Consider the following 24,480-nt stretch of genomic DNA (forward strand, 5'->3'; position numbering starts at 1 on the left):
GTCCCCTAGGGTGGGCGAGGCAGGCAAGCGTCCGCCCTTCGCCAGCCTTTCGCGAGTGCCTCTAGGCAAACCCTGCCGGCGGCGTCTGGCGTCCCGCTCTGGGGTTCCCCGCGGCCGGCTGGGATGGCCGCGAGCCGTTCGTTCCTTTGGCCCTCCTCGGAGCTCGGAGTTTTAAACGCACCCACGCACCTTCCCGCTACTCGGAAGGCAGGAGCTCGGGCAAGCCCTCTTTTGTAGACTTGGGTGCGTGTGCGTGCGCGCGCACCTTTGGAGGGGGGGGGGAACCACCAAATAATCGGAAAGGTTTTCAGAAGGTGGAAAATGTCACCTGATTCACACTGAACTTTGTAAATGTCCCCACCCCCCACCCCAACACACATGCACACACACACACACATACAGAGACACACACACATTAGGAGACCGCCCACCGCAGACCCCCATAGATTTAAAGAGAGACAGCATTCAGAGGCTGACGTTCATTCAATAGAGCGATCATCAGCAGGCGGGCTGACGGGTGTTGCTCCGGCGGCGTTCCCCTCCGCCTTACTTCTTCTGCCACTAGAGGTTGTGCGTCTTCTCTTTCACTGGGGGAAAATAAACTGAGGATGTTAAATCAGAGAATGGTTCCGGGCATGGTTGTACTCCTGGTGTTTTTCTGTCTCTTCTTGGAAGATCAAACAGCGCAGGGTAAGATGCCATTTCCGTGCCTCTGTATCTAGGATCATTCATCTCTCGCTCGCTCTCTCTGCCCTTATCCTTATTCATCTCTAGAAAGTCCCTCCGCTGAGTTGTGAAAACTTAAGGCTGCGGTTCTGGACACCAGTCACTCCCTCCGAACTCAGGAGGACTTACTTTCGAGTAAACTCGCGGTGGGTCGCGCTGCCCGGCTGATTGGCGCGGAGGTGACAGGGCGGTCCGCGTTAGGAACGCACTGGACACGGGCTCGCTTTCCAGCAGACTCGCGTCGCCGGAGGCATTCTCGCTGTGGCTTTCCGAGCACGCGTCGCTTCCACGCCGGTTGCCTGCGTGAGGCGCAGCCCCGGCGCAGAACTTTTCTGAGTCCGGCGGGATCGGGCGAGGTGGACGGTTCGGGGGCGGCTGGGTGGGCTGGTTGACTTTTTGGGTTGCATTGCAAGTTGAAATCGCTGGAGTCTCCGAGGAGCAAGGCAGAGGAGGCACCTAACGTTACGGCTGGAGGAAGGAAAGGACTTTCTCTCTCGAGTTTCTGTAAAGTTTGGAGACTCCTCTTCGCGCTCCTCCCCTCCTTTCAATTTTGTTCCGTGCTGTGAATGAACTTTGCTGGCTACTCCATGATTTCACAAAGGGGGAAAGGATGTCTCGCGTGACGATTTAGGGGGTGCATTTTGAAGGAGGGTGGTTGCAAAGCCCACCCAGCCTTTCATAATTGCAAATCAAAGCGTCTTCCCCGCCGCCCCGATATTGGCGGCTTATAAGGGGGAAAGGGTGTTTGGACACTTCTGTCGTTCCGACGCGGGTGGCGATTGCCGCGGTTTGTTTTACGCACGGTTCGGTCTCCTTTACTGCCCTCCTCCCGATGGGCTAAAAGACGCTTCTGACTGATTGCAAACTTTTCCCTCGCGCTCTAAAAAAAAGAAAAATTAGGATTATTCCTGGGTTAGGATTAGGAATATTAGATTTGGAGCAACGTGAGCCTGTTTAGTGCTTTCTGGGTGTCGCGGCGTCTCCCCTGCCCTCCTTCCGTGCTTAAGAGTGGCAAAAGAATAAAGCAACCAAATCGATGGGCGCCGAGTGGTATGCAAAGTCACATCGGTCGTTCCAGAAAAATTTCTCAAAGAAGGGAGTCCGGGGGGGGGGGGGGGGATGGGACGCCGCTCAGATCAGTTTTCTTGGCTCCGATCCATCCCGAACAGACAGATTTCAAGGTTGCTCGTCGGGCGGGGCGTCTGCGCGTTGTCTGTAACCCGTGCGGCTTTGAAACGCCGAGCGTTTCCCTCCGGAGCCGCGTAAACTTGTCTAGCCGGGGAGCTGCTTGCACGCAGACTCGCGTCTCTGTCCTTCTGCTCCCCGGGTCTTCAGCACACCACGTTGGGTTTTGCTCATCCTCCGCGCTCTTTCCTCCGTCTCCAACTCGTGCCTTCGCCGGAGCGGAATTCGGAGGGGACTAGCAAGCGAGCACGCATGCTTTCCCAACAGTTAGTTGCACGGATTAATTTTTTTTATATTGGTTAATGAGAGTTGCAATGAGAGGGAGATGGCCAGTTTTTCTTCGCCCCCCCCCCTTCATGCCTCTCCCCGACTTCTCTTAAAAATGCGCCAGATCTATTTCAAAACCCTGTCACGTGCAGTTAAGCCGCCCCCCTCCCACCCTCCCTCCGCAGCCCCCAGCCCCCCCCCCCCCTTCACCCTGCTTGAATAACGAGGCGTCCTACTGGTTTCATCAGGTTGTTTGAACGGCGCTTGCGGAGTAGCTGCAGGTTATGAAACGGGACGCATTTTTGAAAAGAAAAGAAAGTAAACAGTCTAGTAAAAGTCAATGGGAGCCGCACGTGTTGTGTCTGGGTCACTTGCAACTGACATTGATATGGCTGGGTCTCTGTCTCTCTCTCTCTCTCTCTCTCTGTCTCTCCCCCCACCCCTGCTCTGTCTCTCTTTCCCAAGCGCAGCTGGGAATTGCTGGCTCCGGCAAGCCCGAAACGGTCGCTGCCAGGTTCTCTACAAGAATGGCCTGAGCAAAGAGGAGTGCTGCAAAACGGGCAGGCTGACCACTTCGTGGACTGAGGAGGACGTCAGCGATCACGTGCTCTTCAAGTGGATGATTTTCAGCGGGGGAGCCCCGAACTGCGTCCCGTGCAAAGGTGGGTTTCTCCTCCAAAGCAAAGCGAACAAGGTTGCCTTTCCGAAGGAGGCGGTCTCTTCCCCTCCTGGCCCTTTCTTCCTGGCACCTGTGGAAAGAGAGACAGGATTGCGGCAGATGCCTCTGAGCAAGTGCAGAGTGCATTTCCCTTCCCACTGAATCTCTGACAGCTGGGAATTAAGGAGACCGGCATCCAGCTAAAAAAGCACTAGGGTGTCCAGGCTCAACTGAGTTCGTTTTTCTAGGAATTAAGAGCCATTTTTTTCCTAAGGCTCCTTCTTATTATAGACATGGTTGTTATCAATTGAAAGGCACTCACGCTATGTGCAGGGGGCAGGGGCTCTTGGTGCATAATCCGAATAAGCACTAGGGTAGATCCAGTAGCTTCAGAGGTTCTTCCAGAGGAAGATCCAGGGAGGCTGATGAACGGCTCCAAACTTTGCTCAGGCAAGGAAACATCCCACCCACTGGCGTTTTTCTAAATAGGATTGCCAAATTTTCCTCTACAGCCTGGGATGCTAGGAAACTAAGGTGAGAGGGACATTGGAGGCCACTGGAGCTCAACTACTTGTATGATTTTGTTTCATGTGAGATGTCTGGGATCTAGGTCCGCATTGTGTGAGCGGGCAGAAGAATGCTTGTCTAGGGGGATGTAGTGGCCTAACATTCCACTGCCCCTAAGCCCTCACCTTCATATTGTAGTTTTGTCTGCTAAATTTCCGCTTGCCCCCTGTTGGGTGTGTGTGTGTGTGTGAGCTTGCAGCTGTACTCCTGCAACTGGTATATGATTGTTATTATCATTTATTCGATTTATAGCCCGCCTTATTCCCAAGCTCAAGGCAGGTTACATAAAAACATACCTTATTAAAACCCTTACCCCTAAAACCAGTAACTCCTGTCAAAAGCATCAAGATAGCCAAAATCCCACCTACCAACTCACAGTTTGTTCAGTGATATAGCATAGCCTGAGAGGGGCCTGTAAATCTTAAGGACCCAGCCTCAACCAAAGACTTGGCAGAAGAGTTCCATATTAAAATCAAGCTGAAATGATGCAGGGGATGTTTTACCATTAAAGTGCCAACAGTGTATGAAGCTGCAGTGATATTGTGTTTGAAGCAAGGGCTCCCAATCTCTTGTGAGGTGCTCTGGACTTCTAGAATCTTGAGAAAATGGATTAGGCACCCACCCCAAAATGGCTGCCATGGTGTCTTGGGGCCAATAGCAAAATGCTGGGAGGTTGCCAGCCAAGCAAATGTTTTCTGAAGGGGTGATCCTGGCAGGCAGAACAGTGATACGTCCTGGGTTCTTCTGAAGAACCTCCTGTTCCGATTAGGAGGAGGAAGATTAGGACTGTGAATTTTCTGTCAGGAAGAGATGCTTTGAGGGGGAGGGGGAGCAAATGAACACTAGAATCTGGACTCAGAGTTGAAAGGGGCCATATAGGCCATCTAGTCCAACCCCCTGCTCAGTGCACTAGATCAGCTGTCGCTGGGACCCATGGGCCCTGCCCTGGGGATCACTGTTAGACTGTTGAACTAGGATCTGAGGGAACCAGTTTTGGATCCCCCACTATGCTAGGGACTACTTCAGGATGCTTTGGGCTGATCCTGCGTTGAGCAGGGGGTTGGACTAGATGGCCTGTATGGCCCCTTTCAACTCGGTGGTTCTGTGATTCTGTGAAAAAGGGAGTTGTGAGGAGAATGGAATAGAGTCAGTGATATTGTGAGCCAATTTAAGTTCCAGCTGAAGAGACAAAAAGTTTTTAAAAACACTATATAAAACTGAATTGACACTATGAGAAACACCTCAATCTGATAAATCTGAAAAAGACAAGCAATGGACAGGAGACACGCCTTTCATATGAGCCACACAGCCGTGGGGTTGTTGTGGTATAGAATCAAGGAATCATAGAGTTGGAAGGGGCCATGCAGGCCATGCAGTCCAACCTCCTGTTCAATGCCGGATCAGCCTCAATTACCCATGAAAAGTACCTGTCCAGCCGCTGCTTGAAGACTGCCAGTGAGGAGGAGCTCACCACCTCCTTAGGTGGCCTATTCCACTGCTGAACTACTCTGACTGTGAATTTTTTTTCGTGATATCTAGCATGTACCATTCCCCACATAGTTCAAAGCCATTACTGGGGATCCTATCCTCTGCTGCCAACAGAACCGCTCCCTGCCCTCCTCTAAGTTATCACCTTTCAAATACCTAAAGACAGCAATCATGTCCCCTCCTAACCTCCTCTTCTCCAGGCTGAACATTCCCCTTAGCCATTCCCCAAGCCCCAAGTCATCCTTGTCACACTCCTCTGCACTCTCTCAATCTTGCCCACATCCCTTTTGAAATACAAGGACAATACCAGGAGCACTGGACAAGCAGGAAAGATTCTGCAAGTCTAAGGAGGAAAAGCTGAAACAGGATTTGTATGTGCTAAAATTTCTTTAACAGAGATTAGACACCCTGGCCTACAATCAGTGATGTAAATGGGTGGTATTTCCTACCCTTTCTACCCTATACACCCAGGAGAGACTTTCAAACCCTAAGATAGGTCCCCCAAATGGTAGAGGCTACCATTATTCATCTACCATGGGCCAGATTCATATTTGTTCAGCTCCAATGGTTTATAAGACTTGTTTTTATTATGCAAGTTATTAATCTGTTGTCGCAGTCTTGATAGCAAAGACTAGCCTGGGGTTGTCAGAACTTGGAAGCTAAGCAGGGCTGGTACTTGGATGGAAGACCACCAAGGAAGACTGGGGCCACCTGCTGTGTATAGGAAGGCAACTGCAAAACACCTCTGTTCATCTCATGCCTTGAAAACCCCATGAAGTGGAACTTCCTGGGGTCATCCTGAGTCAGCTGTGACTCCATGGCACCATTTATCTTGTTTATTCATCTGTTAACTGCCTTGCTGACCCTGATGAGGGCTGAAGGGCAGCGTACAAATGTTGCAAAGGAAAAATATTATGTTGCATAAGCCAGAAAGTGTGCAAGGCCAGTAACTGATCTATTTAATGGGGCGTGTGTGTTTGAGTGTGTGGGGAAGTGTGTAACCTATTTGGATTAAAATTAAGTTAAAGAATAACCAGAAATTAAAAGCTTCTAAACACAAGAGAACCTAATACAGGCAAGAAGTTAGATCAGACCCCAAGGTAAGAAATAATAATTGGGCTGGCTTGGCTTGCCCTGAATTTCATCCCTGTTATAAGAACGTCTCCTAGCGCAGGGGTAGTCAACCTGTGGTTCTTCAGATGTTCATGGACTACAATTCAGCAAATGCTGACACGGGCTCATGGGAATTGTAGCCCATGAACATCTGGAGGACCACAGGTTGACTACCCCTGTACCTAGCGCATTTTGGGATTTGTGTGAATAGCACCACAAGCCCAGACAGAGTTACATCCTTTTAAGCCAATCAAATTCAATACCTTTAGCACGGTGTGAGTATGCTTAAGACTGTACAGTAAGCCACCCAGTACCAGTTGCCATATTTCCTGAGGAATACAAGAATATAATCTTCTGCATGAGACGCCAGCATGGGAAACATTTGGAAGGCAATCGTGCATATGCTATTCTAAGTCACATCTAAGCATGACGCCAACCCTTTTAAGTAAATGGAAGGTTACTTTGTTGTTTTTGTTGTTTTACATTATAGTCTTTTGATGATGGGGTGGGGGAATAGCGTTTTCTGGGTCAACCAGAAAATAATATCCTGTCATGAGCTGCTTGTGGTTTTTGAAGCTGTGGTGAGCATTTTCAAGGTGGGGACTCTGGATGTTATTAAAGCAGTGTTTCTGGATTTTGTTGTCTCCACCCTGCTCCATCCCTTCACCCTTTCGTCTTTAGAAACCTGTGAAAATGTGGACTGCGGGCCTGGGAAAAAATGTAAAATGAACAAGAAGAACAAACCCCGGTGTGTCTGCGCTCCGGATTGCTCTAATATCACATGGAAGGGCCCTGTGTGTGGCTTGGATGGAAAGACCTACAGGAATGAGTGTGCCCTGTTGAAGGCCAGATGTAAAGAACAGCCAGAACTTGAAGTCCAGTATCAGGGCAAATGCAGAAGTAAGATTCTAAGAAAGCTGTTATTGAGATATGTTTGGGGAGAGGAAAAGTTGACATGGAAAAGGAGAAAGATGGCGCACCGTCTGTCCTGGGACAATTCCACTGAATTAGGGGTTGAATTAGAGCTGTCAGCTCCAGGTGGGGAAATACCTGGAAACCTGGGGGGAGATTTAGGAGGGTGGGATTTGGGGAGGGACTTATATTGAGTATAATGCCTTAGAGTCCCCCCTTCCAAAGTGGCCATTTTCTCAAGATAAACTGATCTCTGTCCCCTGGAGATGAGTTGCAAAGCAGGAGACCTCCAGCCCACCCTGGAGAGTGGTAACCCTAGGTGGAATTGAGGCATAAATAAATGTTCAAGCTGGAACAGTGTCACGGTGTGAATAATTGACATGAATGTAAAATCCCAATTTGCAAAATAACACAAGATCATGTTCCAAAAGCAAAGGCAAAAAATATTACCGATTAAATAGTATAATTCTTGGGATAAATGCCACCAGCTTTAACAGTTGGACCATTTCTATACCCGGAACTTTGCTGCACTGGCTGCTGGGCAGGAATACAAATCCAGGGCAGACAAGGTGCACCAGGCCAAATACTCCCCCATGCGGGAGCAGGAAGGGATGGGGCAACCTTCCCCAGCTCAAACTCCTGCCACACTAATACCCCCATCCTATCTGGCTTTTGTGCTTAGGTCCCATTAACCCAGCATAGCCCCCTCCTTCCCTTTCCCATCAGCCGAACTGGCTGGCTCCAGCCCGGTTACCTTAAAGCAGGGGTAGTCAAACTGCGGCCCTCCAGATGTCCATGGACTACAATCCCCAGGAGCCCCTGCCAGCATCCGCTGGCAGGGGCTCCTGGGAATTGTAGTCCATGGACATCTGGAGGGCCGCAGTTTGACTACCCCTGCCTTAAAGCCACCTTCCTAGATCAGGATTTCATGAAACCCTGGGGTCTCTGGACGGCCCAAGTGGGTGGGAGTGAATTAATTTTTTATATATATTTTAAAATCTGTTAAACTTTTATCAGGTGATATGACCATATATAGTCATGTCAACCTGCCCATCCCTAAATGGCCAATGATGGGCCTGGAGGGGGTGGGAAGGGGAGGGCTCCTCTACATAGCTATGCTTCCCAACCATATTCTGCATGATCATACCACATCTGCCGTTTCTTGAAGCCTGAAGAATATTTCAGGGGTTTCTCAATGGTTAAAAAGTTGGGAAAGGCTGCCATAGATACTGATGAACTTACTTCTGTAGAAGTGTGCTTAGGATAGCTGCAAAGCTCAGGAATTGATCATAATCTCTAAACTTCCCTTTCTTGTTCCAACTGTACTTCAAAAGCAATGGAGTCAGTTTTCCCTCTTTAACATTGGGAAGGCTTTGCAGTTCTGTGAACTTCCGCATAAAAGCTCTGTCATCCACTCCTGAGCTAAGACCTTCTTATACTCTTCACCATAAAGGGCAACAGGATACTGACCAGACTGTTCCTGGCCAAGTTATAGCGAGTCTTGGCAAACTGTTGTGTCATCTGTGCTGCAGTTGTATTTAAAGTACAAGATCACCTTGTAACTTCCTTGTGACACTGAAAGCTTTTAAACTGGTACAGCGTGTTATCCTCCATACCGATGGTGCTCCTTGTTCATTGACCTCCCTTCTCTTTTGTTTCAGAGACTTGTAGGGATGTCTTATGTCCAGGCAGCTCCACATGTGTGGTTGATCAAAACAATAACGCCAACTGTGTGACCTGTAATCGGATTTGCCCAGAGCCTACGTCCCCCGAACAGTATCTCTGTGGAAATGATGGGATAACGTACGCTAGTGCCTGTCACCTGAGGAAAGCTACCTGTCTGCTGGGAAGGTCCATCGGACTAGCCTACGAAGGAAAATGTATCAGTAAGTATCATTTGGGAGAAAGGAGACTGAGAGGTTGTATGTGAGGTTGTATCTTCTAAAACAAGGCAGGATTAATGGAAAGGAAACTAGGATGTCTGACCAGGGCCTATTCTGCACACATAGGATAATGCACTTTCAAAGTGCTTTTGCAGCTGGACTTTCCTGTGCGGAACAGGATAATCTAATTATAAAGTGCAGTGAAAGTGCATTTTCCAACGTGTGCAGAGTAGTCTCACAGAATGGGTGGGATTCCATATTTTGGTTCCCTCATAACAGAATGGGGCATTTCCCAGGAAGGACGGAAGCAGGAATGTGGTTAATCCTCTGCCCACAGAGAAGATAGTAAACTTCCCCAACTACTGGTTTTCCTCTAAAAACACCTTTTTAAACTTTTTTGTTCAACAGTTCTAAACTGAAAAGAAGTCCAGTTGAGGGGAGGGAGGGAAATGGCCTGGGCGAAGCATTTGTAGGGGGATATCAGCTAAGCACCTTCTTTTATGCTCACCAAACTTACTCTGCCAGTTTTCTGATGCCAGTATTTCAGATGCCAGTTTTGGAATACTTAGGAAACTAGATATTAAGGGAGACTAAAGGCAAGATGAAATTTTGTTGCAGAAAAGACCCAGATAATGTATCCAAAACTCTTAAGACACTGAAACGTAGAAGTTTACCTATACATGGAGTAGTAAAAGACAGATTCCCCACCTCCAGTGGAAGCTAAAGGAGCTCTTTTTCACCTGATCGAGTAATTAGCAGACTCTTGCAAAAAGGTTCAATTCTGGTTGTGTGAGACACTCAGAAGCACGTTCTCTGAAGGCACGTGAAACTTCCAGAGTGGACAGCCACTGTTTCAGGCTGTATGGGAAATGGGTCATGTATTCCAGGAACACTGTGCACATGAGGTAGAAGAAGGAGAGTTGGTTCTTATATGCTGCTTTTCTCTACCCAATGGAGTCTCAAAGCGGCTTACAATCCCCTTCCCTTTCCTCTCCCCACAAGAGACACCATGTGAGGTGGGTGAGGCTGAGAGAGCCCTTGTATTACTGCTCGGTCAGAACAGGTTTATCAGTGCTGTGATGAGCCCCAAGTTCACCCAGCTGGCTGCATGTGGAGGAGCAGGGAATCAAAGCTAGAGTCCTAAGGGTGCTGAAACACTACCTAGCGTTATGGTACAAGAGTGAGGCTAAGACCAGTTGCATGGCTTACCAGAGAGTATTCTCAGGAAGTGGAAGGTCTAGCTGAAGGCTGTCTAAACTTTATGCAGTGGCAGGGGCAGTCCAGCAAGTTAAAAGCCACCCTAGAGCCAACAACGCTGACCAGCCCTTGAAGTACCATCAATGGGTCTCCTTCCTCCCATAAGCCAGGGCAACTGGTGAGCTGATGCAGATCATTAATACTGCTGAAGGTCTGAGACCCTGCGGCACTGCCAGAACTGCCGAGTCTTAGCTCCTCCCAGAGCAGTCTCCCACCAGGAAATTTCCCTGTAAGTTAAAAGGCCAGTCCATTCCTCTGTGATGGCAGCAGACCTGAGAAGGCAGATCAAAGTAATTGCTGAAATTCTTGGGTGGGGCTGACTTTATTTGATGCTGTACAGGACAAGCTATCAATGCCATCCATGCCGTTTGTATATTCTGTGCATAGCTACTTTGATTTGCACAGTGCTTTGCCACCTTTACTTCACAGATATTGCTATTATTTGTCTAGTTTTAAAGTTTGGGGAATAGGCAGAAAGAGAGAGGGAGAAGGATTCCTCAGATCTGCTTGATGAATACAGGTTAGCAGTCTGGCTACCAACCATCCCTGGTTCCAAGTCCAGCTCCCTCTGTAAGAGGATTACAATGTGACATTGCAATGGAAGCAAAGCAGAGGGTGGTGAAAGGGCCAGCAAAGCAAGATGCAGGAAATAAACATATATGCTTGTAGTGATTTAGATCCTGGCAGGTATTCACATATAGGGTATTTCCACGAATACTGCTCAAGCCAATGTTTGCATTTCTCATGTGCAACAATCATATGGAAAGTCCATGGTGATTGCCTTTGAATAAAATGTGAACCTCTCTGCTTTTTTATTTGCTGTTCATCATGTACTGACATGATGCATTTAAGGCTAACAGGTGGCATGGGAGCACCTGTGAAAAGGGCCTTGTTGGTGCCCTAGAGTAGACTCCAATATAAATCATTAGAGTACAAAAGAGCCTGTAAGATGCTTTCGCACATTCTAAGTAATGCAGTTTCAATCCACTTCAGTGACCATTGGCAAATCCCGTTGCAAAGTGCATTGAAAGTGGATTGGAAGTAAGTTATTTAGTGTGTGTGAAAGCGCTTAGGCAGAACAATGGATTATGATGCAAGAAATCTAGTTTCAAGACCCTGCTACACAAACTTGCTTGCTTGCTTGCTTGTTTACTGATAGCCCATTTTCCTTCCCAGTGGAGATCCCAAGTGTCTTATGATATAAAATGTCAAGACAATATACAAAATATAGCATATATAAACAGAAGGGAGAAAAGGCATCTGAATACAGAACATCTCTCTTTCTGTCTGTCTGTGTGTGTGTCTCTCTCTCTCTGTTCTAGTTGACATTTCTACTGTCTCTTGACTATCATCCTCAGGCAGATGGCCAAAACCGAGAGAGGTGGCACAGATGTTTTCCAAATAAACAAGCAAAAGGGTCTTTGATTCACACCTCTAGACATACCCAGGGTTTAAGTACCCCTAGTAGAATAGAAACAAACTCACAGTCAAGCTTACTGCATGACTTTAAGGGAAGTCAAGCAGCACCAAGGGGTGAAAAACAAGTTACAGCCTGTTCAAGACAGGAAGTAGCCCTCAAGTCCCTGAGTTCTGCTTCCTCCCCCCCCCCCCCAACATAGCTGAAGATTTCCTGGTTTAGAACCAGCCATCTTAACAAATTGTAGCTTGTTACTAGCATATGAACCAGGATTTCAAGCCACAGTTAACCCTGGTTTAAAGTCCTGGTTTGTAGGTAATTAAACAAACCATCCTAGTTCATTCTTCACCAGGTTACAATCATGACATAGCACACAGCAGGTGAGAGGAAGGAAGGGTATTTATTTAAAATATCTTTTTATCCTGTCTTTTCCCTTGAAAGCTTAAGACTTACATCCAAAGACTTGTTCTGTCACAACAAACCTTGATTTTCAGCCATTTTCTCTCACCCAAATATGAATGATAGAATTCTTGTGAGATTAAGGCTGAAATCCTAACAACACTTAATTAGAAGTAAGCCCCTTTGAATAAAGTGGAACTTTTGTCTTGAGAAAGCATGTTTAGGATTGTAATGTAAACCTGCAATTTTAAAAATCCTTTCCTGGAAATAAGCTCCGTTGACTAAAAAAGGACTTCAGGTAGAACTGGTTGGGATTGCTGCTTAAGGCCTGGATATCACAAACAGAAAAACTGATAAAAAACTAGAATCTGGGATATACTAACTCAGACTGCAATTCAGGATTGAATATTCTTCCATATCATAAAATTCCCCTTACTTAGAAAATATTCTCAAGAGGGAAAGATTTGGCTAGGCCACTTCTCCCTGCAAAATAGTTTTTTTTAAATATATTCAGGGAGTTGAGATGGAGATTGTAAAAGGGGCATTCAATCATATGAACTTCCACCATCAACCCAAGTGATACAATCAAGCTACAACTTTACCACCATACCTGATCTTTGTGAGAAATAGATCTAAGATGACAGTTTAAGCTTTACAAATGGTAATAAGTTCTAAACAAATGGAAAATTTTAGAGGAGTATCCTAGTGCTTACCCCACATGTCCAGAATAGACTTTTCTCAGGCTTCTGTACATGGGAAGAGAATCTTGTTGACTGTGGTCTCTAGTATAGAAAGTCTTTCGTCCCACCTTATACCATAACATTTTACTCGTAAGCCTTAAAATTGTATAGTGGAAAAGTTGGAAGTAGATTTTGAGCTGAAAATATCCATTGTCCCGCCGCCTTTTTTATTGGTTAAAAAGAATCTCAATTTTTGCACTTCTTGCCAAAAATGATAACATATTTCAGTTTACCATTACCTGACCTTAGTCTCAGTTGCCCTCAGTTCCTCTCAATCTTGTCATTGAGCAGTCAAATTTGATTGGTGGTATAGACGTGTGATGTCATTCTGTTCACTAGATGGTCTCTGATTGGGTAGGAGAATCCTGATGATTAAATCAGGAATGAGAAAGAAGTTGCCAGGAAGGGAAATTAAGCCAAAGAAACAGCAGCCAGAAGAAACAGGATGAGGGGGAAATGAATTTTCACGAGGAATTTCCACTCTACCAAAATCGCTACTTTTGTCCCAAAAATATTAAATGAAATAATATTGGCATATCCCTTGCATAACACATTCCATTTCCCATCTCCCACACCAAAACCACTTCACAGCATGAAAAAAAGCCTACAGAATGATTTAAAAGCTAAGGAGGAATGTACTTATGGAACCCAGAATTCCAGAACTGGATCAAGAGAACCTTCCACTGATTCCAGCTCATCTTTTATGATGGCTAATCTTTGCCTCAACTCCACATGGAACCTACGATACTTTAACATGCCATGTCTTTGAAGACATTTTCAGACTACTGGCTTCAGTGCTTAACTAAATTCCAATGGAAACATTATCCTAATGCGAGTTTTGGGGGAAATACTTTTTACATTAACATTGGTCTCCCTTCAAAACCTTAACGCACTGAAGACATGAAATCATCAGTATAAAAACGAAAGACGTCGTAAACGTCTGTGTAAATCATCCCTATGAAAAGGGATAATTATATTTGAGAGTCTACTTGTAATCCCATTAAAATTAAGCACTTTTACTTCTATTAGTTTCAGTGGGATAGAAACTTAAGCCCATCCCATTTGGTTCAGAGGTTGAATATTTATTTAGACATTTATATGTGGCTTCCCCTCCCCATTATAGGGTTACCAGCTCTGAGGTAGGAAACAACTGGAGTTTTTTGTGTAGGGAGCCTGGAGAGGGCTGGGCTTGGGGAAGAAAGGCACCTCAGCAGACAGAATGCCATGGTGGCCATCCTCTAAAGCAGGGGTAGTCAACCTGTGGTCCTCCAGATGTTCATGGACTACAATTCAGATGAGACCTTCATGGGGCTCATGGGAATTGTAGTCCATGGACATCTGGAGGACCACAGGTTGACTACCTCTGCTCTAAAGCAGCCTTTTCCTTCAAGGCGACTGATCATGGTTGTCTGGAGATCACTCGAAATAACCGAAGATCTCCAGATGCCACCTGAAGGTCAGTAGTCCTACTCCAATAGGACTCTAAAGCAGCTTTCAACATCATTCATCCTCCTCCATTGTACATTCCTAGCAACATCCCATCAAGTAGATTAGATTGAACGTATGCAACTGGCCAAAGGTCACACAGCAAGCTTCTGACTCCGTGTGGGGATCTGAAGCTGGATAATACTGGTTGGAGTTTGACATTCTTCACTGCTCTAACATACCACCAAAGTAAACAGTATGGCTCTAAATAAGTGAATTGGGAGTGATTCATTATTTGAAATTATAGATTTCATACTAAATGCACTCGCAGATATAAGAGCAAAGGATACAGTCTTGGAAATTTTCTTTTTTCCTGCTTGGCGAAGAGACTGGCCATGGCCAAATGCCTGTTCCTCCACTGTTATGGAGCTAAAGCAACAGTTGTGGGCTTAAAGCCCACATTCTCTAATGCAGGGGTAGTCAACCAGTGGTCCTCCTGATGTTCATGGACTACAATTCCCATGAGCCCCTGCCAGCATTTGCTGTCAGGGGCTCATGGGAATTGTAGTCCATGAACATCTGGAGGACCACAGGTTGACTACCCCTGCTAATGCATGAAGTGCTAGCCTTGTGGATATGCATAGTTAGTTGTTCTCATTAGCATGCAAAAGGCACATTTTTGTGACATCTCTAAATATAAAGCTACATCTGTTCAAGACAGGCATAATCACAGAAGTAAATGATGATAACACATTCTTCCCGGATTTGTTGTGCTAGGCTAATACTTGTGATGTGTGACCCTATACTGCTCCCCATTAGACCCCATCCTGGATCACAAGTTTGATTTCAGGCTTGGCCACCCTGGGTGGACAGCTCTCCTTCCTGTCACTCATTCCTTTGCTTTCTTCCTCCCAGACCCCAGTGGAGAAGAAACTCTGCAGCACCCACTGCCTATTGCACAGAGTTGCTCTTCCCTCTGTTCTGGGAGAAGCAGAAGCAAGCAAGCAATAGGAAACAGCTGGGGTTGGGCACCAGTAACATTGCCAGCACCCACCCTGGGAAACCAAAGTTAGCAAGCAAAGTAGGAGCCAACTTGATGTTGGTAGCTGAAGGAAACATGATGCTGGAATTCCATGACTGAATCCCACCAACATGTTCTTTAGATCCAAAAATTGGCTGCTGTTGGGAGAAATATGGACCAGCAATGCACTGATGTGGAAGAGAGGATTAAAAAATGCAGGCCCCCACCCACCCATTCAAGTGTAGGTGGAACTAAGTAAGGGAAGACATGACAGCAGACAGGAGCAGAAGCAGGAGGGAGTCAGAGATGAGGTAAGGTAGGCTTTGTTCAGAGTGAAGACAGAGTGATTTTTAATAATAGGAAACACCTCTTGCAACTTGATGACAGCAGTTTTGCAACAACCCAGTTTGAGGAATGCAACAAAAACGAACAATGGAGCAATGCCATTTGAACTGTGGATCAAGGCCTGAAAGTGGTATCACCCTTGGATTTTACTGGAACTAATTGTGTCCAAACACTGAAGTGCTGAACAAAGGAAATCTCCCTGCTCAGGCCTGACCAACAGCCGGAAAATATTCCCAGCCAAATAATGGGGGGGAAAGATACAAAAACAGTGGCAACAAGATTAAATGTTCTTTCTTCTCCCCCCCCCCCTTACCCTGAAGGAGTTCTGAGAGAGAAATGTAGTGGTAAATGCAGATAACGTAAAGTTAAGACTCATACAAGTGGAACCTGGGAAGGTTCAAACAATTTGGAAGATGCCGAAGCCTGGAACTGTGACAGTCCAAAAACTGGCGAGAATGGCAGACTTGCCTAGCAAAATTTTGTGAAGAGATCATAGCTTATGCAAGCTGTTCTGACATCTGACCCACAAGGCGATTAAGTGGGAATCAACAAAAAGTCATCGTCAAACATCTGAGAACATTAAGGCCAACCTAGCCAAGAATTCTGACCAGAGTATTATATTTATGGCGTGCTGCATCTGGGACAGGGCTAGGAGTGGTGTGCTTCTCTCTGCTAAGTTTTGTTCAAAGAGTACATGACCAATTGGACTATAAGTCACTGGAAACCATAATGCCAAAACTGTTGTTGAGCTTTCCCAAGGAAGATTTCAAAATAATTTCAAAATTATGATGAAATATACAGATATACCATGGCACACCCTGTACTATCTAAGCCAGGGGTAGTCAAACTGCGGCCCTCCAGATGTCCATGGACTACAATTTCCAGGAGCCCCTGCCAGCATTCGCTGGCAGGGGCTCCTGGGAATTGTAGTCCATGGACATCTGGAGGGCCGCAGTTTGACTACCCCTGATCTAAGCAAACCTCATACTGGCATATATGGCACAGGTTACCTCATAGGGAAGTAAAGAGGGTTTCAGTAGGGGAGGGCCTAGAATTGAGAGAGATGCTCCCCTGCTTGACCCCATTTGTAAACTATACAGGGGGTATCAGGACTAGGAGCCTAATGTGAGGCACTCCCTGCTTGAGGACGTCACATCTTGTTTCTCACTGAGGATTTGTACGCTGGTCGACAGAAATATAAGATGCTGTGGCACCATGAGATGGTAAACCAGACTTGAGAAGAATTATGGCAAAAAAAGGACTACCTCATCACTGTTTTGTATGATTCCAGTTTTTGGAGGATAGGATCAATGCCAGACACCAGATCACGAACTGACATGCAGTTCTTTGCCCCACATGGAATAGCTAATATTGTATTCTTAGATGATGGCCCATAAGTCATGTCAGAATCATTCTGCAGTCCAGTGGGAATTTGATCATCAGACATCTTCAGTTCCCTGTCCCACAGCTGAGGGAAACCACAAATGCTCAAGAGAGCTAATAGTATCTTGAGTAAACTTGGGAAAGAAGAGTGACCCATGATTTAGTTATCCTGGACCACTGGAAGACTTCATGAGGTTCAGATGGATAGGTCAAAAAAAATTGAAGAAAGCAAACAGAAACCAAGACATGAAGATGCAGAGTGAAAGAATATCAATCCGGAAGCAACTCGACATCTACAGCAGATGAGACAAGTTATTAGATGCATCCTGGCAAGCTTGTTTATTAGAAGAGTTTGTTTTACGCACAAAGATACAATTACCCTTAACCCCTGCTGCTGGACCCAAAAGCTGTTTTTAAATCCAGTACAGTACAAGAGACATAGCATTTGTACCTGTCTTTTTCCTCTCCGAGACCTAAAAAGACCCTCAAGGGGGAAAATGTATTTTCAGTCAGGGAACTTAACATTACACTTCTGTAGTGCTACGACCTAGATCCATACTGCCACTTCCCTTGCCATGGCTCTCTTTGGCAGCTTACTCTATAGTTTGGCGTTGTGTAGGTTTTATAGCTGACTTAGAGCTGTGTTACAAATAAATCTAAATCTCTAGTCAGGGGAATCTGCTTCTGCATCCCCAGTATCATGGAGTCGATTTGGCCTTTGGATATCCGGTTCTTTCTGTTTGGGCCTTTTATTTATAAATCTGGGCACCTCTAGTGTCACAAAGTCTATTATCCAGAGTAAGGCAAGCAGGGTATTTATCGTGCCCCCTGCCCCCTGGATGCCATTCCTTAGGAGTCCTATTGTACTGCTTGTTTCTTGGTTCTCCAAAGTCAAAAACTGGGATTTTAGCAACTAGCAATTACCGGTTGATGACGTTGTTCCAATAGTGGAAACTGTTTCTATGCCCATGGTTGGCTCTGCAGCTGTTGGCACACTGGCTGTTGTCCATTTCTCCCGAGCTGGAAAAGTAATATTATGCAAAGACTTGTGTGGCTCAGCCCTAAGAATGTTTATTCAGAAGTAAGCCTTGCTTGAATTGAATGGGACTGGCTTCCTACTAACCTTGCGGCACTCTGTTGCCTCTTACATGGCATGCTAAAGGCCGTTGTGGGCATCGATGAAGGGGAATAATATCCGGCACAGTCCTGTATACATTGGGTTGGATCCAGCCAACTGTTTCATTGAGTCATCCCTATAGCTCCCATCCATGCTCCCATCCATCTCTTCCCTATAGCTCCCATCCATGCTTTTGTCCATGCAGGTCTCATAATAAGCTGCCTTTTTGGGTTGTGAGGATAAAACGGAGGAAAGGAAAATAACGTGAGTCACTTAGACCGTTTACGCACTGAGAACTTCACTGCCCCAGCTCTCGTGCAGGAGCACAAATCGGGTGCAGATGAAGTGAACCGGGCCAAATACTTCCCTGTGTGGGTGCAGGAAGAGGTGGGGCAACCTGCCACGACTAAAACTCCAGCCTGCAGCCCAGCATGAAACCTCCTGTGCGTAAACGGTCTTAGGGCTGCCATTGGGGAGAAAGGCAAGGTATAAATGAAGTTATTCCCAGAGGCATAGCTGTTTTGAGTGATCCAAAGCATCCTCTCTTCCCCTAGGAAAAAATGGCTGGACCCAACCCATTCTGCATTCTTTAGGGAATGTTGTTTCCCTTGCGGCAGCAACTCATTGGGCCATTGACTGCTAAAGATATATTTTTTTAAGACAGGCCTCTGGAACAGCAAGGATTTCAAGCCCCCTGCCTCAGGAACACTTCCCCTCCAAAAGCAAGCATAGAACATGGCCTCAGCATGAGGAGGAGTCCCTTTCACCCAGAGCTTGCAGCCACCACTTCCAATGCCTTAGACCAGGGGTAGTCAACCTGTGGTCCTCCAGATGTCCATGGACTACAATTCCCATGAGCCCCTGCCAGCATTTGCTGGCAGGGTCTCATGGGAATTGTAGTCCATGGACATCTGGAGGACCACAGGTTGACTACCCCTGCCTTAGACTGAATCTTTTTCTCTATACGGCCAGCTATGCAAATCTTCCCACCATCTGTAATGCCTTGGCCTTTACCATGATGTCAAGAATAGGTCGGGTCCAACATTTTGCTTTGTACAGAGGAAGAATAGGGCAGGTCTGCTCCCACTCGGCTGCTCTCCCATGTCCTTCCTGGGACTGCCTCCAGGGCGGTCATTGGCCCCCAGTCCCCGCCCCCTCTTGCCCCACTGGAACCTTCCAATTCTCAGACTTATTTTGTTCCTTTCCCTGCCTCTTTCTCATGGGACGTCTTTTGTAGAGGCGAAATCCTGCGAAGACATCCAATGCAGCGCTGGGAAGAAATGCCTGTGGGATTTTAAAGTGGGCCGAGGACGGTGCGCCCTTTGCGATGAGCTGTGCCCTGAAAGCAAATCAGATGAAGCAGTCTGCGCCAGCGATAACACCACTTATCCCAGCGAGTGTGCCATGAAAGAGGCAGCCTGTTCCCTAGGTGTGCTTTTGGAAGTAAAGCACTCAGGATCTTGCAACTGTAAGTGAGAGTTTTAACCTTGCAGGAACTTTTCTTTTTTTCTTTTTTTCTTTTTTTTTTTGAAATCAAAAAGAGAGAGAAACTCCCTAGCATAGTGAAGATTGGCATCTTTCCTTTATTATCATTAAAAGTAAAAGGGAACTGCATATAAGAGAGAGATTTATATATTATACAGACTTCTTGGTGCTTGATAAGATGCAACAGATAGAGAAGAGCGGACATTTTGGGGGCATCTCCTCTCTTGGTAGGAAGGGGCTTGTTGTCATCGTCAGAGGGTGGCCCTATGAGTGCATCTTTTGAGCTATTTCCTGCCCTCCCTTAATTTTGTTTGCTTTTGTGTGCTTTGCTGTTTGCTTGATTAACCCTCTGCCACCCCCTAATCGCACCCTCCCTTCCCCTTCCCCACCCCCCTGAAACGAGCTTAACCCTTTAACCCGACGGACTGCTGTCCCCTTGCGGTTGCCTCTGAATGAAGGACTCCAAAAAATAAAAAGAAAGAAAAAAAAAAAGCAGTTCAAAACCTAGAACACAAAGAGCACTTTTTATCTAATTTCAGGAATCTGCCAATAAAAAGCTGAGCCATTGAGTCTTCAGAACTTGCTGCAATTAAGACTTCATAGATTATGTGTCGCACACACGCACGCGCACACACGCACGCCAAAACAAAACTTTATTGCGTAAACAGCAGGTGCCAACGCGCATCGCGCCGCAAGCCACATGTTTTTCTCTTTTTTAATAAAAAAAAAGCAACACTCTTATGGCTGCGCAGGGGGCTTTGGCCACAAAAGCTGGGATTCTTCTGCGCTGTTGTTGTCCGTGTTTAAACAACAGCTCCCCTGTATTCTCCTATCTAGCCATCAATGAAGATCCAGAGGAAGAGGATGACGAAGATGACCAGGACTACACCTTTCCTATATCTTCCATTCTAGAGTGGTAAAACTTCCATCACTGTTGGGACACTCATTGGGCAAGATATACAAAAATGTCCATACTGTACATACGTGTATGCTTATTTATTTGGGGGAAGAAAAAAAAAAGTATACATATAGTTGAGTCTTGTAGACATTTTATTTATACTGTGTCATGGTTTATAATTTATACATAAAAAAATGTCTGGTTGACTGTACACCTTTTTTTTTTTTGGAAGAAATTTAATTGTTATGGGATGAGCAATGTTATTTATTGTGAGGTCTCTTGCTTGTAAAGTAAAGCTTTTTTTTTCTTGTAAACTATAAATCCATTCCTTAGAGTTCAAGCCCCCCCCCTCCCCATCACAAATCTTTTTTCCTCGTTTCCACCAATGTTAACTCTTTTTCCACTTTAACAAAACTTTTGCATGTCCATTTCTGTTCCCCCCCCCTTTTTTTTTTTAATTTATTACTTTTCCTTCTTGCCGGTTCTGTACAAACATACACGATCCCTCAGGTATTTGTTTACAAGGAATCTTGACTGACCAAAAGACGCTGTAAAATGACTTAACTATATATTTGGGGTGCAATGAGGCAGTCTTTAAGGAAACCTTTGCCCCCCTTTTAAGCTTGCTGTTCTTCTGATTACATCATGCATTGTGGTGATCTCAAAGTACTGGACATTGATATTGTACTATGAGAATCCTAGACCCAAAGAAATCGGATTATGAAGGCTGTTAATAATGATGTGGCTAAATGTAATGAGAGTATAATTTTTTTTTTAAATACATTGTCACATGCATCAGTGTTCCTTGGGTGTTTCCTTGCCAACAGTCCTCCTTCTTTTTTTTTTTTTGGTAAGAAAACCAACAAAGCTCCTTATTGTTTCTCATTCAAAGTGTTCATGAAATATTATATCAAAAAAACTTTTATCACGTCAACTTTCTTGCTTTTCATAATACTTTTTTTTTTCCCTGAGGCAATTTTATATTTTCAAACATGGCGAGTTAAATATAAATTCATTTAAATATATAGTTTTGTACTTTTCTACCATGTAAATGTGCAATGTATATAAAAGTTATAATGTGTATTTGTAAATAAATTATGAGTGAAAAATAAAAAAAATTGGATTTTTCCCTATACATTGGTTCTCGCTATTGGCTGTTTAGTGGTTCTGTTTGAGCATAAAGTGCATTGTACTGAGTCAGACAATTGGCCTTTCAAGGCCAGTATTGTCTACTCTGATTGGCAGCAGTTTTCAAGCAGAGGTCTTTTCTAAAATCTGCTACTTCAGAGTCTTTATAACTAAAGACGCCAGAGATCAGGCTTGTCATTCTCCTGCCAGGACTGAGGGATGCCCTGCCCCCTGTTCCTATTTCCTCCCATCACTTTTGCAGTGGGAAAGAGAAAAACCCATGGGGAAAAATGCTTTGGGGCAACAATATGACCTCACTTTCAGGGAGAACCTGGAAATTACAGGAGTCCACTCTAAGAATTGCCAAATGTTCTATGGCTTTACAAAAGAATGTCCAGCAATTACAATAGAATGTCCAGAGAAGTGTGATGTCACATTGTTTTTCCCTGGAAGTCATCTGACAACATCCCCAACATGTTCCTGCTGTTCTAAACTCCAACTGATGGCCAACCACTTGATGGCAACCATAACAGGGATCGAACTTGAGAAATTCTGTATGTGCTCTAACATTAAGCTTGAGCACCTTTAGAATTGGCTTAGGAATAGGAGTGGTAGTCTGCATCATCCAGGATATCATTTTGACTTTCCTTGGGTACATAAATATCTAAAGCCAACATTGGATGCATTCCATCAAAGAGTTAGTATATCCCAGGCATGGCAATAGATTGTCCACTTCAGCTTGGAGAGTTGGGGATGATGTGTGGGGAGGGCAGGATTTGAGGAGGGAAGGGTGCTTATCAGGAATTAAATATCATCCTAGGACTTATGTTCCTCTAAGAATTTATTGTTTATGAGACAATCTTCCCTCCAAAGTAGTCATTTCCTCCAGGGAGCCGATCTCTGTAGTCCACAAATCAATTGTAATTCAAGGAGAATGCTGGGATCCACCTTCAGGTTGGTAACCCTACATGAACTAGCACCTTGCCTTGCACTCAGATGACCAGGCAAAGAAGCTTTGTAAACTGCAACATTGGAAGGAAGAGTCTGAGGCTTATGCACGCCAGCAAAATACATATGGTCTACTAACAATTCTCCTGCCAGGACTGGCTATAGACTTATAGCTGTTTTAGTATTATTTGTAAGACAGGTTTTGACATATTCACAAAAGGGATCAATGTTCCTGTGGTCATAACCATATATTCAAATTTATTTTAATGGAAAGTTAGGAAGATTGTTATAGGAATGACTGATCCCAGCCAAATATGTAGGTACTTGTGGTGGACAGTAAATGGTTAATGTTTTACCCTGGTCTGAGAACCTTGAATGGCAAGCTATTCAAATGGAATTCTACAGTTGAGGGTATCAGATAGGAGAGGCAGAATGACAAGTTGAGCCAACTCTGGTATACATATGAACTGCACAAACTTAAGCAAGAACTGAGATGACTAAAACGAGTTTGGTGGAAAACTCATGATGAGTTTGGTGGAAAACTCAAGATGCTTATGAGTGCTTATAAGATGGTGGTAAAGGTCACTAAAAGGGGTAATTTTGCAACCTGTGTTGCCTCTGCTAGTTCACACCCAGCACAACTATTTAAAACAATTTGATCTTTGACATCCTTATTTACAGGACCGTCCAAAATTGCATAATTGGACATTAGCTGTGAAGCTTTTGAAAGGTTTTTGCAGAGAAAATCTTGTCACTCTGCTGTGATTTATTCACTTATTTTTATGCCGTTAAGGAACAGGAGACCCCTTGGCCATCTCAAGGTCCCATTCTGGATTGCTTCAGTTCGCAATCCCTAGTCAAAGCGGACAGGACCCTGGCAACTGTTTGGCCTACCATTTGCCCCCTTGACCTGTGCATGTCATGGCTGGTGAAGGCTGGTGGTGAGGAGATTCAGGTCCCTCTCTGGGAGATTATTAACCTGTCCCTAGTTTCAGGGGACTTTGCCAGAGAGATCAAAGGAGGCTGTGATTAGATCACTTCTGGGGGAAAAAAACACCCCTAGATTCATACGACACAGCCAACTACCACCAGATTGGCATTTGCTGTTCTGGGTAAGGTGGTTGAACATGCAGTCACAGAACAGCTACAGAGCTTCATGGATGAAGCATCAGCTCTTGATCTGTTCCAGCCTGGCTTCCAATGGAGGCAGTTCTGGTCTCCCTCGGACGATTTCCACAAACATTTGGATCTAGGTGGGTCGGCACTGCTGTTTTTACTAGATTTAACAGCAGCATTCGAAACTGTTGAGTCGTCCGTGGGCTACTTGCTCAGCACCTAGTTATGCCCTCAAATGACTTCAGTCTTTTCTCCAAGGTTGAGGAAAGAGGCCATTAGGAGGGAGAACCTCCCTGTGGCATGCCCTGTTATGAATTATTTCAAAGGGAGCCATTCTCTTTTTGATGTTGTTTAACATCTATATGCGCTCCCTTCAATCAGATCAGGGATTTGAGTTTAAAGGATAGAAAACTCTCAGGCAACTTTAAACTCTAGAAATTCTTGCCATAGAAGAAGCGGCTGTAGAAAGGGCACAAGTGCAGATAAGTCCCACTACTTCCTTCTCACTACAGAAAAATAAGGTATTTGGAGGTATCATAGGGAGCAAGGACTGCAAACAGGTTAAAACAGTACTCCGGGCCTATTCATGGTGCCTTTCTCTCACTTTCCATCTGCTGGAACAGTTGTAGTTCTGGACTCTCCCATGTTAACAATTAAAGTGTTGACTACCTGTCTCCCACACAGCCCTGAATCCTAATTCACAGTTTCATGCCCACCAGCATCTCCCGAGAGCATATAAACACATTTCTTAAAACTGGTGAAGAGACTGTAATACATTTACAAGGGAATGACTTGGCCCTGGATAACTGACGTTGTACCATACTACAGATATATTAATCTTGCAAATCCCCAAAGCATGTTTTAACATTTTAGGTGTGTAGAAGCTTGTGCTCTTCGTGACTTCACAAGTCTGCATGTTTTATATTATTTGCTTAAAAAAATGAAAAATAATTAAATAATCATAAGGGAATCAAGAAAATATGAGATAATCCCAAAGTAAAC

The 24,480-nt window shown here is 45.1% G+C and overlaps 1 protein-coding gene across 2 annotated transcripts; it reads left to right on the plus strand.

Moving 5' to 3' along the window:
• Nucleotides 1-462: 462 nt before the first annotated feature.
• FST (follistatin) lies at nt 463-21,419 on the plus strand. Of its 2 annotated transcripts, none has more exons than XM_077347098.1 (6): nt 463-690; nt 2,649-2,840; nt 6,686-6,904; nt 8,578-8,802; nt 19,141-19,371; nt 19,928-21,419. In XM_077347098.1, coding segments are annotated over exons 1-6 (951 nt in total). In that variant the 5' UTR covers nt 463-608; the 3' UTR covers nt 19,930-21,419. The 2 variants fall into 2 exon arrangements, with proteins under 2 accessions (XP_077203213.1, XP_077203212.1); XM_077347097.1 differs by having other exon boundaries at nt 20,226-21,419.
• The last annotated feature ends 3,061 nt before the right edge of the window (nt 21,420-24,480 follow it).

Source organism: Paroedura picta, chromosome 7 (genome assembly GCF_049243985.1).
Source record: "Paroedura picta isolate Pp20150507F chromosome 7, Ppicta_v3.0, whole genome shotgun sequence".
Classification (NCBI taxonomy): Eukaryota; Metazoa; Chordata; class Lepidosauria; order Squamata; family Gekkonidae; genus Paroedura; species Paroedura picta.